This window comes from Schistocerca americana, chromosome 3 (genome assembly GCF_021461395.2).
Source record: "Schistocerca americana isolate TAMUIC-IGC-003095 chromosome 3, iqSchAmer2.1, whole genome shotgun sequence".
Lineage (NCBI taxonomy): Eukaryota > Metazoa > Arthropoda > Insecta > Orthoptera > Acrididae > Schistocerca > Schistocerca americana.
In genome coordinates, this window is record NC_060121.1 from 293,357,573 (window position 1) to 293,373,835 (window position 16,263).

Genomic DNA, 16,263 nt, shown 5'->3' on the forward strand with positions numbered 1-16,263 from the left:
AACTCCAGGACAGCTGTATACAGGGTGTACATTATCTTTGATCACTGGTGAGAGTGATTATGTACATGAAATGCTCAGTTATGCTTCATATGTGTTTGTATCAGACGTGTCTTTCCTGGAGGTATATGACCATACACACGAGCAGCTGTTGCCATGACACTGGCTGTATTCACAGACTGCATAAACCAATTCATTTTAGTTTATTATACCAACTGGACGAATGATGTTGAACCACATTTTAGGAAGACTCAGTTTCAAGGGAAGTGGCCACAACTTAATAATACTTTTATTTATAGCTTTACTTTATACGTTTTTATGATTCTTGTAGAATAATTTCATTGATGAGTTGTGAAAGGTGGTTGAGCCTATATTTTCAGGGTGTATACGCGGACAAGGAAAAAGAAATTCCCGGATTTCCCTGTTAAAAATACACTTTCTCCCGGGTGAAAACATGCTTTTTCCCTGTTAACTGAGAGTATATTTTCTCTCATAACTGGATAACTTATTAGTCCTTTGAATGGTTATGGTCTAATACATGGCCATAGAATTTCCCGGCTCTTTAGAAAATGAAACACGGGGGAAAAAAAACATATTTTGGAAAGATCTTTCATGAGCAGAAACATGTACGCTGCATATTTTTGTATTATGAAAGAATAAATTCGAATTCCACCAAACACCGCATGTTACTTTCCAAAGCATTGAAATCGAGATTGCGTTCCCCTTTTGTGAGCCAGGCATAGCTCATGTCAGGTGATCTCGCCAGCCGATGACAGCGGGTAGTCAGAGTTGAGGACATGTGATGTAGTTAGCCAATAGCAACATCACTGTTAAGAAGTGTGAACACACAAACAGAAAAAGCTAATGGTTTAAATTAATATACATAGTGTTGCTACACGAAAAGCAAAGCTTCCACATATAATATTGGTCTGTAAGATTAATACGCTGCAAGAGAAGCTAAGCTTTTACATATAATGTTGGTCTTTTATGCGCGTGTTTCAATGTAAGATATATCACACAAATGTGCCAGTAAAATTTTTAATAACAACATAAATGTCTGATCTTCTGGGCTCATAATTCATCCAAATGGCTCGTTTTCAAAGAGTTGATTTTTAAATGAGAGTCAAACACTCTGTGTTTTAAGAAATTCATTGTACATTCTTGCATGTAGTTCAGCTTGTGTGAAATGAAGTTTACTTTGATAGCAAAGCTTATCAAACCACCATTCAGAATATTTTCCCGCGACCTATTAGAAATAGGTTCGTTTCTGCAGTTGCCAGAGAGTGCCAGATGACAGGCATCACCGCGCTTGCTGCGCAGCTACGATGTCGTTGGGAGCCCGTATGTTCATGCGTGTAAAACATTAGATCTTACATTATGTCATAAAAGAAACAAGACATCAGATGATACTCCAAGAGCATCGAAATTTCGTGACCCATACTAAAATGTGCACATTTAAAGTGCATATTTAAAGTGCACATTCATATGTCCAGATTCCTAGTGAAGTAGGCCACGATCTGATATTAAGCTTTTCAATGTAGTTTTCGGGATATAAATTTTCTTGGAATACCAGTACTATGTTATCTCATGTTTGGTTCTTTATTATGGCATAATGCCACATGTGCAAGAAGTTGAAAACGTGCACTTGAAATGCAGCGAACGGTGTGTGGAATTAAACACTTCGTTTCAGATATATTGTCTGCCTCAGTCTGATCATCTGCAAGCTTTTCTTGTAGCTGTGTTTGAACAGCGTAGCACATTGTGATTGAGTTTGCTCATGCTCAGCATAAGTGTGGTTACACTGGTTATTTTAACATAATGTGTGCCTTAAAATCTTTTCTCATGATTACCACTAAAGTTACCAGATTACTAAATTGAGTTATTGTAGTCGATTTGGAACTCAAATAATATGTGAGTGCATAGTCCAAATGTGTTAATGCTACTATTAAACTAACTACTGGCAGTGTTAGTGTGAGAGCTACTTGATTGTAAATTACTGACACTTTATTTGGTCCTGTTAGTGATATCTGCTGGCCACTGCACATTATTAATAGCCACTCTGCTTTCTGTAGACTGGGGGCACGAGTGTGTTGTTGTGTGTGCCAGTTGATTAGTCACACTACAGCCCAAATGTACATCTGAATCTCCATCTACTGAGTGTTGATGGTTAGCTGATTCATCAGTTTGGTTGGAGTTTGTTACTGCTGGGATGGCTCTGTTGTTGATGGCCACATGATCAGGCACAAACTAGTTAAGTGAACTGATTTGTGGCCTGTGTTGCACCTCAGGTCATGAGAGACTGGTAGCGTGTGTTTCACACAACACTCTGGACATGATTTCTGTAATGTAGCAGTATGAAGCCATGAAGGCAACGATATGGAGGAGTGATTGTGTGTCTCTCATGTTGGTTACGACAGTGAAATTATCTGTACTGGTGCTTCTCTGAATGCAATGGTGAGCTGGGCAAATTATTGGCCACTTTATGCAGTAGTGGTGGACTTAAGTCCTAGAGATGGTGTCTGTAACTGTCTGAAATCAGTGTATTGTCAACATTGGCTACTAGATAATCTACATACATCAACATTGTTTTCAAATGTATCCTGAGCGGAAGTGGCTATTTCAAGTACTTGCGCAATTTGTAAAGCCATATCGAGTGATGGGTCTGAAGATGCTAATGCTTTCATCTTAACTTGTTTTTGCGGATGCTTGCAGGGTAAGCCTTGCAGTTTTGTGACTCATATCGCAAAAGTGAACCCAGCTGTTTTGCGCATTGTTGTTGCTACTGCTGCAGTAGTTGTAACAGATGCTGTTGTTTCCACAGCGGAATGAATTGTCGATCCATACTTTTTCTGGCCACACGAATACCTCAACATTACGCAGACAGTTTATAGAGACACAAGCCATGTGCGGATGTGGATTGTCCTGTTGAAAAATAGAACCATGATACTGTCGCACGGGAGGCAACATATGTGGATGAAGTGTGCCTGTGACATACCGTTGTGCTGTCAGAGTTCCCTTGGTCCTTACCAGCCACAATCTTATGGCTCTCAACGTCACTTTCCTCTACAAAATATTTGAAGAGTGGTACTTCTTCTGAGGTCACTACGATACTCGCCATCAATGGTCATCCGGGGTTGTGCAGAAACATGATTTGCTGCTGAACACAATGCGATGTCATTCCTCTACAGCCGGCCGAAGTGGCCGTGCGGTTAAAGGCGCTGCAGTCTGGAACCGCAAGACCGCTACGGTCGCAGGTTCGAATCCTGCCTCGGGCATGGATGTTTGTGATGTCCTTAGGTTGGTTAGGTTTAACTAGTTCTAAGTTCTAGGGGACTAATGACCTCAGCAGTTGAGTCCCATAGTGCTCAGAGCCATTCCTCTATAGTCTTTGCTTCCCATGCATGGCGTCACACCAAATGCAACCATCAGTGTTGTAATACTAATGTTAGCATACACTTGGGATGGTAAGTTCGTAGTCTGTCTGCTGCTAGTCTCTGACCAATGGTGTGGGATGACTCATAATGTTGCAGAGAGTCCATTACTTGCTCTCTGATGACAGTTGCATGCTCTCATATTCCCAAGCAGTCCAACATCAGGCCACTGCACATTTGAATGTCACACAAATGTAAATATTATACGATTCGACCAGCCAGCCAAATGGAGATCCACTGTGGAAACCCTTTCGAATGTCAAGTGCTGATAACAATGTCTCATATGAGTATGCAGTATCTGCTTGTCCTTCTCAGTGACCACTAAGCACCTGACGCTGTTCATGCTCCTAGTATACCTTACCAGGCGTGGTAACAACATTACACAGGAACAACACTAATACATTATGGTGGCACAAAGCTGTAGCACTTTTGTTTTGCATGTTGGTATTTTGGTTGCTGTGGATTTATTTATTGATTGTCATTTTCTATTTGTTATTCACTGTTGCTATCTGTGTTGTATCCGGGAAGTGTGGAACAATGAAGACTGGAGGTGCGAGTGGGAAAACGAGTTTAATTTCTCAGTTGAAGTTCACTCAAGCTCTGCATACAAACACTGTCTGACGGAATTGTACACTGAGTCCCTATCACAATCATACAACACTACCAATTCAAGTCTGTATATATCCATAGTTACAAATGATGAGTCCAAACACTTTGTGGGACTAAAGCCTGATTTTGCACTGCCATCCATGGTGGAGCGTGCACTTTTTAACTAGTCCAGGCATGCAGGAGTACACAGGCCACCGGGGAGCCCTTGGTGGCGTGGCATGGCATGATTGGCCTGTAGTCAGTAGGTTGCTATTTTCTGTATGTATGTTGGCTGGCATTGCAGGGGTTACCAACAAAGCGACTTAGGGGTGGTTGCACCTGCACTGTTAAGTGGAGCTGGTGCCACCGCCTATCGACCATGAGCTGAATGCTGTCTGATTCCTGGCCATGAAATGCTATGTGCCACAATGCAGTCATTGATGATACTGCAGTTTGAGTTTACATATTCTCATTTTTTCATTTAGAGGTAGTGCACAGATCTGTGGAAATGGAGTGCCAGGTGGAGAAATCAAAACATTTCCGACATATTCTTCTATTTGAGTTCAGTAGAGGGATTACAGCAGCAGAGGCAGCCAAAAACATTTGCATCATGTATGGGGATAATGCCATTGAACAGAGCACCACATGGATATGATTTTCTCGTTTTAAGGAGGATTATTTTTACCTTAGTGACTCTCCAGAGTCAGGAAGAATTTTGGTGTTTCAGGAAGATAATTTAAACCCCTAATCCTCAGTTATCCACATCAGTGTACTCGAAATAGGGCCAATCTGATGAACTGTGATCATTCTACCATCGTCTGTTACTCGCATGCAATTTGGAAGGCTCAAAAATTGAGTGTATGTGTACCACATGCCCCAAGCCAAAATCACAAAAATCAGCAGGTGGCTATATGTGCATCTCTGCTTGCTTGTCATCAGTTGACTCATGAACAACACAGACCATTCCTGTCTTGTATCATTACTGGTGATGAGAAATGGTGTTTTTATGCTAACACATGGAAAAGAAAGGAATGGTTGAGCCCAAACAAAGCAGCATCTCCCCATACAAAGACCTATGCGCATCCACAGAAGATAATGTTATGCATCTTTTGGAACAGCAACAGTGTGGTGTACTAGGAATTGCTCCCCCAACATGTAATCACCACTGTTGACATTTATTGTCAACAACTGAGACATCACATAGACACAATCCAAGAACAATGTATGAAAATTGTGAGTCAAGTAATTACTGAAGAAAACTGCGAAAAGAGTATCATGTTTAGTTGTCTTCTGTTACCTATACTACTGTATAAAGGCAAGTCGTTGTTTAACTTTGTTACCAAAATCTCAAACAATTCTTGACTGATTTACTTCAAATTACAACATGATATTCTAATAAATGTTCAGATGGACATAGGTTACATATTTTTAATATATATGGTATATAACTATTTAATATACTATACAAAGGGGAAAGGCTATCTCAAATATCTTGAAAAATTCTTGAGCGATTTACTTCAGATTTTTACACGATAGTCTAATAAATTTTTGGATCAAGGTAGGCTACATATTCTTAGTATTTTTATTATATAAATTTACATACATAATATATAAGTAAACTGATTATGCTTATCCATTACGGATATTTTAGAACCGTGACTGTATATTAATGTACATAAATTATACACAACTGCAACCAGTCACTTTTTTCATTAATAATGCTTTATTATATTAACCGGTTTTCGAACCCTTTCAGGTTCATCTTCAGATGATTTCGGGAGAATCCGGGAAGTTACATCATTACTGGTAGTAGCATAGTGCTGGGTGCTGGTTTGCGACAGTATAGGCGGCTTTTTTCGTATCTGTCTGCCTCTATTTTGATGTCCAGAACACTTTCACACAAACTATATTAGTTCACACTTTAACAGTGACACTTCACCAGCATCCAGCGGGTTGCAGTTGTGTATAATTTATTTACATATATAAATAAACACTTTTAAGGGTTAACTTAGCACAAATCTTGAACTGTTCTTGACCAATTTACTTCAGATTTTTACATGATACTCTAATAAATGTTTGGACGGACATTGGCCATTTATATTTTTAATAAATACAATATACTAATATATGTCATGTATAAAGTGGGAACTGTGTTAGCAAAAATTTCGAAAAGTGCTTGACCAATTTACTCCAAATTTTTACAAGGTGCTCTAATAAATGTTCACTCTGACATAGGATGTATTTTTTCATAAACAACAATTTGCTGGTTTTCTGTTAAAGCTAACTGTGAGAAAGAAAACACTGTGCTATGAAAATGTGCAGTTTTGTTAACGTTTTCATAGTCAATTTTAACTACAATAACAGGGCATTTAAACCATTAGACAAATGGTTTCTCTCAAATGCCTTTTTCCTTATACGTAATTTTTAACAACAGCTACATACACAACAAAGTGCCATTTTATTTTCTTCCTCACAGTTGGTTTTAATAGAAAACAGTGAAGTGGTTTCTGTGGTTTATTGGCTTAAGATTAGAAAACTACTCCAGGATCTGAATCATCTGAAATGTTGCAGTCCTATCCACCCACAGATTAAAATGTTGATGAGTGCTGTTACTTAAGCTACTATCCTCACAGATCGAGCAGCTGAAGATGGGTCTCTCGTGTTCTGTACACCAATGATAAGAACCATTCTCCCATTCACTTTTAAGTGAATTCAACTCCCAGTCAAGGTTTTGTTTGCAAAAACAATAATTAACATTCAAGGTTAGAGAGAGGACAGAAGAGGAGATGGACAGAGGGGGGGGGGGGGGGGCGCACGTGGACAAGGAGGAGATGGACAGAGAGGACAAATTGTGTGCCGAGGGGGGGGGGGGGAGGTAGGAGGATAATGGACAGAGAGAGGTAGATAGAAGGAGATTGGGTCATATATCCAATTCCTAGACATATTTAGCAGTTGCAAAGCATTGAAAGGTTTGCTAGTGTATTATACTTAGACTAATCAGGGCTCTGTAGCTAAGAAAGATAACAAAATTGTGTAAGTTTAATATTTTCTCTGTTTTTTTATGTCTGTGAAGTGTACTAAAACATGAATAATTTTACAGTGCCACTGGAAAATACTCCACTGCAGGCCATGGCTGTAATTACACTTGGTAAGATGAGCCTTCAAAATGATCTGTTTGCCAAGGATGTAGTATCCCTTTTGGGGTGTGTGTTACGTGAGACAGATGATATAATAGTAAAAGTAAATGTCATCAATGTGTTGGCTGATTTGTGTATAAGGTAAGCTACTGTTATTCCTTCAACTTTAACTGGAAGTGTTTAGTAGTGAGCAACAGGGATGTGAAAATTTTAAAATTTAGGTTGAAACTGTGATATCCAAGACAGATATGATTTTATTTTCAGAATGGTGGACATATATTGTTAATTTTCTGTTAGTTGCAAATTGGCTTCATAATACATTTTTCAGATGTTCTACATGATTATTACAAAGTTGTTTTTTCTTGTGATATGGTGTATCATCATTATTTTAACTTTTAAACAATGGAAAGTCCAGGATGGAATAACAACAATATGAATAGGATAGATTTTATGTAATTTCATAGATTTAAAAAAAAATACTACTCACCAAGTGGTGGCAGAAGAACACAACTATAAAGGTATTGAAATTAACAAGTTTTCGAAGCCAGTGGTTACAGAGGTTCCTTTTTTGTCAGAAGGGTTGAAGGAAAAGGAAGAGGGGTCATGGGAAAGGACTGGTGATGTTTAGGAAATTGGGAGAGTTTTGGAAAAACCGCCAAGAACCCCAGGTCACGGTAATATGGAAGATAGAGATTAGTGCTAAAACATCGAGCATGAGTTAATAAGAGTGAAAAGCTAAGTGCAATGTATGTGACAGAGGTGGGAGGGATACAGCAAAAATAGACAGGTAAGAAAATCAAAGGCACAGAAAACAAAAACGGAGTGAAGAAAGGAGTAGTTATTGTGAAGAAATGCTGAGACGGAAGAAATTATTGTAAACTGATGTCAGGTGGGTGGCAAGAACCAAGGACATGTTGTAGCGCTAGTTCCCACCTGCTGAGTTCTGAGAAACTGGGGTCTTGGCGGAAGAATCTAGATGGCGTGTTAGGTGAAACAGGCACTGAGGTCATGACTGTCATGTTATCGCATGCTCTAAAACAAGATATTTTGTGTTGGCAATATACGCCCTCTCCTTATTCCCATTCATACTAACTGATAACTTAGTGGTAATCATGCCAATGTAATAGGCCAAACAGTGTTTACGTAACATCTGGTACATGGCGTGCGTCATTCCACAGGTGGCTCTCTCATTAATAGTATGTTTTGCCCGTTACAGAACTTGTATAGGGAGTGGTAAGAGGGTGCATAGAGCAGGTCAGTATTGTCATTCAGACTCAGTATTGTCAATCAGTATTATCCTGTTCTTCAATGTATTATCATCTGCTTTGACAAGGCTAAGATTTCCTACAATCATGCCCTGATATGAGGTTCATTCTGTCTTCCATTTTGTCTACCACACATAAAATGGCTTTTTGTCACCCTCCCAATCTCCACAGTATCCTTGTCAAACCCTATTCTCCTTCAGTACCCATTTTTCCATTGTGTGGGTCCTACACCTGTGGCCATCCCTGCCATAAGACTTGCCTTAATCACCCTCCTCCTACCACTAGTACCAGCCCTGTAACTAGCAAAACTTATACTATCAAAGAGAGAGCCACCTGTGAAATGAAACGTTTCATGTACCAGTTGTTATGTAAACACTGTTTGGCCTTTCACATCGGCATGGCTATCACTAAGTTATCAGTTAGGATGAATGAGTGCAGGCAGAGAGTGTATGCTGGCAACACCTTCTGCTACTGCTTGGTGAGTAGATTTTGTATCTACCCAATTACATTATATTTTCAAAAATTGTTTATTTTCATTAAATAGGATAGTTTGCTCCTCAACAGATTGAGGAGGCTTTGTGTTGTAGACAGACATAATGAAAAGACTGCTAAACTTCAGCTTTCAGATGAAATAGCCCTTCTTCAGTAACAGAAAACACACACACACACACACACACACACGCACACACACTGCTACCGTCTATGGCCACTCAGTTTTGACACAAGCGCCTGTAAACAGTAACCATTTGTGTGTGAGTCCCTTGCTTTTTTATTTATTTTGTGTGTGTGTGTGTGTGTGTGTGTGTGTGTGTGTGTGTGTGTGTGTGTGTGTGTGTGTTTTCTGTTGCTGAAGAAGGATTTTTTTGCCTGAAAGCCATAAATTTGGCAATTTTTTTGTTTTCTCTGTCTATGACTCTATGCTTCCTCTCTTTGGTAAATAACAGTTTGACCTTTTCATAACACTGGTATATGAAATTTTAGTTGTGATGTGATATAAATGCAGTTTTAGTTTGTTGGTATACCACAGAGACTTTACATAACTCCAATAAAAACGATCACTTACAGACAAGTCTTGAGAACTGGGAAGATTTCATATAATTTGATCTCTCAGTGGTTACTGACTATTGTGGATAGAAGTTGGAGTTTTTTGTGCAGCATTTTTTTTAAATTGCTGCAGGTTAACTGAAGATATTGCAATGCCTCCTCCATGTTTGGTGGAGTACTAGCACTGCTTCCAGTGTCGGGTTAAATTTATTCAGGCAAGTTTGTTACAACTGCTGCCATATTTAGCCACATTTGTTGGTCTTTACGATCCACCACTTGTAGCCCCTGCCTTCCAGTGGAATTGGACTTCCATGCAGTCTTCCCAATCTAATACTTGCAGAAATGTTTGGGTTCATGTTTCATACAGCTTTCAAGGGCTGGAAATTTATGCTACTACATTGCATTGCATATCACAATCCATTGAAAGGGCAGTGTCATATGCGTTTGGAGGTGTACAAAAACCAGATGGGCTTCCCAAGAGCTGTCAAGATACTTTCTAATCATTTACTTCGGAAACCTATCTGCTCTTTTTCCTTTGAAATTGCTTCTCCATACAGTTTTTGGGAAATTTTATAGTTTTTTCCCCCAGTGTTACCAAAAAATTCATGCTCTGTTGTGGAGTAGTATACCTTCGTGCAGTATTTCTTGTCCATGTTTCCATCCATTTGTTCTTGTTGTGTACATACTGAATAGTTTCATCTGCAATTTAAATAGCTTTTAGGCATTCGCTATGTATACTTCCATGTCCAGGAACCTACCCCATTTACATTGTTTTTGCTACAGTTTTGTCTGCATATGTTGCTATCAGTTTCATAGGCCTAGTGTTTCCTGTCCCCCAAATATTATTATTTTTTAAAAGTGTTGTCTAGTATCTGTGTGTAGTGTCTTACAGTAGTTTGATCATTTTCCTTTTGTTAAAAGCAGCTGAGCTTAGACCATCCTCCCAGTTGAGCTTAGACCTTCCTCCTATATGTTGTAAACCATCTGGGGATTTTCTGTGCTTTGCTTTTGTGCTCTCTACACTCTTTCAAATTATTGATATGTTTGAATCAGTTAGGACGTTATGGTTTCCTTTATAACTGAGAGATGGACAATCTAAAATTTTATACCTACAACTTTTTCATGCTTCAACAAGAACCTTAGAGTGTTTAATCATCATTTCCAAACTGCAAATTTCCCTATAAATAGTGTTGTATCCTTGTCACCACTGTAGTGTCCTCATCTACACTGTTGAGTCTTGTCCCATAGGGGTCAAGAGAGAGGATGTTGTTTGGTGGCTGGTGTCCTCTTTCTACAACACAGCTACACACATATATTAACAGGGTTATTTATTTAGATTAACAGGAATCTACTTTTTTTTAAGAGTGTCCATATGTTGTGGTACGAGCTCTTCTAATCATAGTCCATGTTAGCCTTGCTGCTGGTGAAGTAGAAGTCCTGCTATAAACACTACACTGGTCACAGTGTACTAACAGTTGCGAACTTGGAGTGCGAGTTAGTGCACCAGTGACTGAGCAGCTGAGCTAATGACTGAGACTGCGCATTGGTGGCATGTTGCTTGCGAGTCTGCCTTTGGCCTTCCTGATAGACACTGTTGATCCAGCACCTGCTATCGATCTTCTTGCTACATCTTTGCCAACCAGTGTGCTGGCCATAGCTTACACCAACACATTCCTCCCCCTTGAAAAAAGCTGCACCGTTGTCATGTAGGGTGGATGTGTATGACAACTGGGAGAGAGGCAGGATGCTGGATGTAGAGATAAGTAGGGAACTATGCCTTTGGAAGACGACATACTCCCAACCATACACAGCTATCTGGCTTGCGAGGCAACAGGAACATCCTCCGGAAAACTGCTGCCAGGACACATGTCCAGGCCTGAAGGCATGTCCTGGGATGATGACGGGGACAGCAATGGAAATAGCGGTTCCAGGTCCATTGGGTCAGAGAGCGAGGATGGCAGGGGCGAGGGCGCATTGTCCATCCGCTCCTACTGGGGTGCCATGCTGGAACAAGTGGGTGGCTTCAAAGGCCGCACAGTCCCATGAGGCCATGAATCTGAGGGAAGAAAAGCAGCAGAATCACTGGGCAAATGACATGCATGAATTTGGTTCTGGTGGCGGTGCTGCAAGCCATCGCACCTGCAATCAAGTACATAAAAGAACCAATGCATTCCTGGATCTTACCTCTTTCCCAGTGCCCACAGCTGCCATAAACCCCGAAAAGAAAAAGATCATGCAGCGCAAAGCGATACTTGTGAACCATTGCCGGCACTGGATGCTGCATTGTATGCAGCAACTGTAGCAGCATTCAATGGCGGCAGCCACGGAGAAGGTCTGCTGATGATGGTCTGTCTCATGGGTGGAAACAGTAGGAGGCAAGGAAGAGTTGCAGTGCCTGTTCCCGTGTGTGGGTGGTGCGAAGCTTGGCCATCTGTTGCTTAAAGTGCACACGAAGCATTCTGCTTTTCAGTTGGACTGTGGGTGTATCAGAGCACTTGTCAGATGACAAATGTCATTTCATTCACAAAACTGTTCAAAATCACGTGAGGTGAACTGTGGTCCATTGCCTGAGTCAGTGTGCACTCGTTGTCATGGCAATTGAATCTTAGGCCAAGCTGAGAATATCTGTGGTGGAGTGGGTTTGTTTTCCTTGCATGCGTTACACTGTGATGTCATCTGTTGATTGTGGGTGTCTGTGCCCTGCCAACTAACTGTTTAGAGCAAACAATTCCCCAATGTTCTTGGTGGAGCAATTGCAACACATCCTTTTGCAACACTTAGGGAATAAGCACACACGATTGTCCACTGACATTTTGAACTAGATTCACACCCTGTTGAACTGAAAGTTATGCCGACGCGCAAAGTATTGGTGCATAACTGAGATTTGGATACTGTTCAATGAACGAGGCCAAGACATGTGAATGTAATGCAAAAAAATCTTGAGGTCTGGGTCTGCTGCTGTGGCCTGTGCAATTTTTCTGTAGTGCAAGGGAAAAGTGTCCAGCAATTCAGAGTCCTGTGCAATGTTTTGACAACAAAATGCAGCAGGTGAATCAAAATCAGAGTCTGGGCCAATCGGAAGACGAGAAAGGATGTCTGCATTTCCATGCTTTGCCGTAGGTCTGTACACAATTTCATACTGATAGTGCGAAAGCAACAAAGCTCACCATTGCAATTTTTAAGCAATGTGTGTAGGAACTGGCTTTGACAGATGAAACAAGGAGTGCGAAGGCTTGTGATCTGTCGCTAAATAGAACTTGCGATCATACAAATAGTGATGGAATTTGGTCACACCATACGCAATAGTGAGAGCTTATTTTTCAATTTGAGAATAATTGCACTGAGTTTGAGTTAACAACTTTGAGGGAAAATCAATAGGTCTGTCTTGTGCACTAGTTCTGTGCAAAAGCACAGCGTCGATTCCGCAGGAAGAAGTGTTGACTCTCAAGACTACTGGCTTAGCAAGGTCAAAATGTACTAAACATCTGTCACTGAGCAAGGCATTTTTGAGTTTCTGAAAGGCGTTTTGACAGTCTTTAGTCCACACAAAAGGTACATTTTTGCGACACAAGTGATGCAGTGGAGTTGCGATCTGACAGGCATTCGGTATGAACCAAACATAGTATGTCATCTTGTCAAGTACTGTATGCAGTTTAGACACATTGTCAGGAACAGGCAGTCATGGATTGCAAGCAAATGAGATTGGAGGGGTTGCTCACCCTGACTGTTTATCACATGACTGTGTCATGTGTCACTTTAATTCAGTTTGAAAAAAGTCACATTTTTCGAGATGACATTTGAATCCTGCTTCTGACAACACTTGAAAAAGAACGCACAAATTGGCAATTTGTTCCTCTGGTGTATGACCTGAAATGACAATATCGTCAAGATAGTTCGAACAAAATGCCACTTTTGCAGTCAGCTGTTCCAAGTAACGTTGAAAAATGGCGGGTGCAGAAGCACTGCTGAAGGGAAAATGCAAATACTTGAACAGTCCTAAGTATGTATTTACAACAAACACTTTCTGTGATTCTTCATCCAGTGGAAATAGCAAGTAGGCATCATACAAATCTATCTTAGAAAACGTCCTGCACCAAGCCTGCCCATGAATTCCTCAGGGTGAGGTAATGGGTAAGTGTCAACTACTGTCTGTGGGTTGACTGTTGACTTGAAGTCAACACAAATGCAAATGCAATCAGAAGGCTTAGGCAGCAAAGTGAGGGGACTTGCCCATTGACTGGCTCGAATGAGAGCAGTTACACATTACCTTGCAATTCTTACAGTTCACTGGCAGCTTTTTCTCGTAAAGCAATTGGAACAGGGCATGCCCGGAAAAAACTTAGACTGTGCATTGTCTTTCAATGTAACAAGCACTCCAAAGTCATTAGATTTCCCCATTCCTTCTAAAAAAAGTTCAGGGAGTTCTTTTGGATCAAAAGCTGGTACTGAAAGTATGTCTTGTATGCTACGTCCAAGGCATCTAAACTGAAAATGTTCTCGCTGCCTCTTGATTCCAACACAGTAAAATTCACTGTTGTGTGAGATTTGTAAGCGGCAGGCAAACTCCACTGTCCAAGCCCTGGAATTTCCTGTCTGTTGTAAGCAGTGAGGTGCTTGCTAGATTTAGAAAGGCATGGTGAGCCTAACTGTTCATATGTGGCATGATTAAGCAAGGTTACTGTGGCACCTGCATCTAACTGAAAGTTCACACGACAGCCAGCACTTCATAAGGAGCCAAATAGTTTGTTAGAATGTTGTTGCCCAGCACTAGGGCAAGAAGGAGGCACAACCTTAATCTTACTGTTGTCGGAACCTGTTGTAGGTTTTGAAAACACAATATTCATGGCATGTGCACGAGCCTGTTTTTTTTTTCTGGGAGCAAGCAAAATTGGTGGTCTTGTGCCATTGGAAACAAACTGCTTGGACATGGCCTTTTTTTCCACACGTGTAACAAGTTGCATTACATGACGGGCGATCCCGTCTCTTCTGGTGAGCAAAACATCTAGGGCAAGACTTCACTAAATTCACAGGCCTGTCTGCCTGTCTACATGCCAGTCTGTGCAGCTGTGTAAGTGCTTGTTGTTGTAGCAAATATGTTGTAGCAAAAAAGCAAGCAAAACCTCTGAAAAGAGAAATTTGGTTGGTTTTGTGGCTCCCTTCATAGAATACTTGTAAGAACAAACAACAACAATTGAGCAAGCGCCCCTGCAAGCTAAAACATAAGAGAAAGAAGCAAAATCTTCAACCAAGTTGGTTATCTTCAATCTGCACTGAATTATCGTCATGGCCACTGTTATATCCTTGTCGCAACTGTCCTCATCGACACTGCTGAGTCTTGTCCCATAGGAATCAAGGGAGAAGATGTTGTTTGGTGACCGGTATCCTCTTTCTACAACACAACTGCACACATATATTAACAGGCTTCTTTATTTACACTAACAGGAAGCTACTTATTTTTAATAGAGTCTGTGTGTTGTGGTACAAGCTCTTCCACTAATAGTCTACATTAGCCTCACTGCTGGTGCAGTACAAGTCCTGCTGTAAACACTGCGCTGATCGCGGTTTGCTGCCAGATGCCAACTTGGAGTGTGAGTTAATGCGCCAGTGATTGAGAGGCAGGGTTAGTGGCTGAGACTGAGACTGTGCTAGTGACTGAGACTGACTGACTGACTGACTGACTGACTGAGACTGAGCCCTCCAGTTTGTGGCGGCGATCTGAATACTTGCGGTCAAGAGGGTGTTGGTGGTGTGTTGCTTGCGAGTCTGTCTTTGGCCGCTCACCTGCTTCTTGCTACATCTTTGCCAGCTGGTGTGCTGGCAACAGCTTACGCTAGCACAAATAGTGATTGAAAGACTGATCATTCTCAGTAGTAAGATGAACTAGAATCATGTATGGAAAAAAAGTATGAAGTACTTTCCAGTGCTCATGCCTGCATCTTATGTTCACCATAATATACAACTGAAAAAGATATGGTAGAGAATGTTCAAATATTTTGAGTTATTATGAGCCTGCGGCATTCTAGATGTCGTTTAAGGACATTATATTTATACTAAAGCCAAAATGCTGATATATTCAAAGACCTCTTATTAAGATGTCATTTTCTGGTGCTGTAAACTAATTTAGGCCTCGTGGCCATTACCAAGCTGTTTGGAAAGGTATGGACTTGTTAGTACATGTATCTATGTGTTCTTGTAACTAATAACAGTTTTGTATATAATTGTCATAGCACTTACTTCCATAACACATTGTTAACACTATCGCTTTCTAAATACCTTGTATTGCTGAATATTGTAGGTGTAGTGCAGATGAAATTGTTTTTCTTTAGATACATAATGTCCCAGCAGTGGAGTTTGCTGCTCAGTAACATTTACTAAGACCTATTTAATATATTCCGCATGTTTAACAGCTTCAATTAATGGCAAAGTCAGCAATATTATATACTTACATAGTTGGCTTATTCATATATGGAGGTTTGAGTACTGGTGGTAAATTCTTTGCTTATGTTCGTTGGTATTGTCTTTGCCTGTAAATTTGTTTTATGCGTTATCATGTTCTGTAATTTCAATAAAGTTGTCAGTATAATTTTTATGTTTTAAATCATTTTGTTTGTTAAGTATTTTGCCTGGAAATAATGTATAATTCTAATTCTTCTAAAAAGTTCATTATTGGCCCTTTGGTCTTATGTGCAGGATTTGCAGAGCATTTTCGATCTGTGTTTCAGGTATGTTATCGGCATGTGATTTTGAAATTGCTCCCCATCTGACCTATATAGAAATTTTTACAGTCATTTTAATTAATTT

The 16,263-nt window shown here is 40.3% G+C and overlaps 1 protein-coding gene across 1 annotated transcript in view; it reads left to right on the plus strand.

Annotated features, from left to right (window-relative positions):
* Nucleotides 1–16,263, plus strand: part of LOC124605550 (condensin-2 complex subunit D3-like) — a 158,284-nt gene that overhangs the window by 112,444 nt on the left and 29,577 nt on the right. Inside the window, exon 7 of the mRNA XM_047137307.1 lies at nt 7,117–7,294. Within this exon, the coding sequence (XP_046993263.1) occupies nt 7,117–7,294 (178 nt within the window). The remainder of the gene's footprint in view (nt 1–7,116; nt 7,295–16,263) is intronic.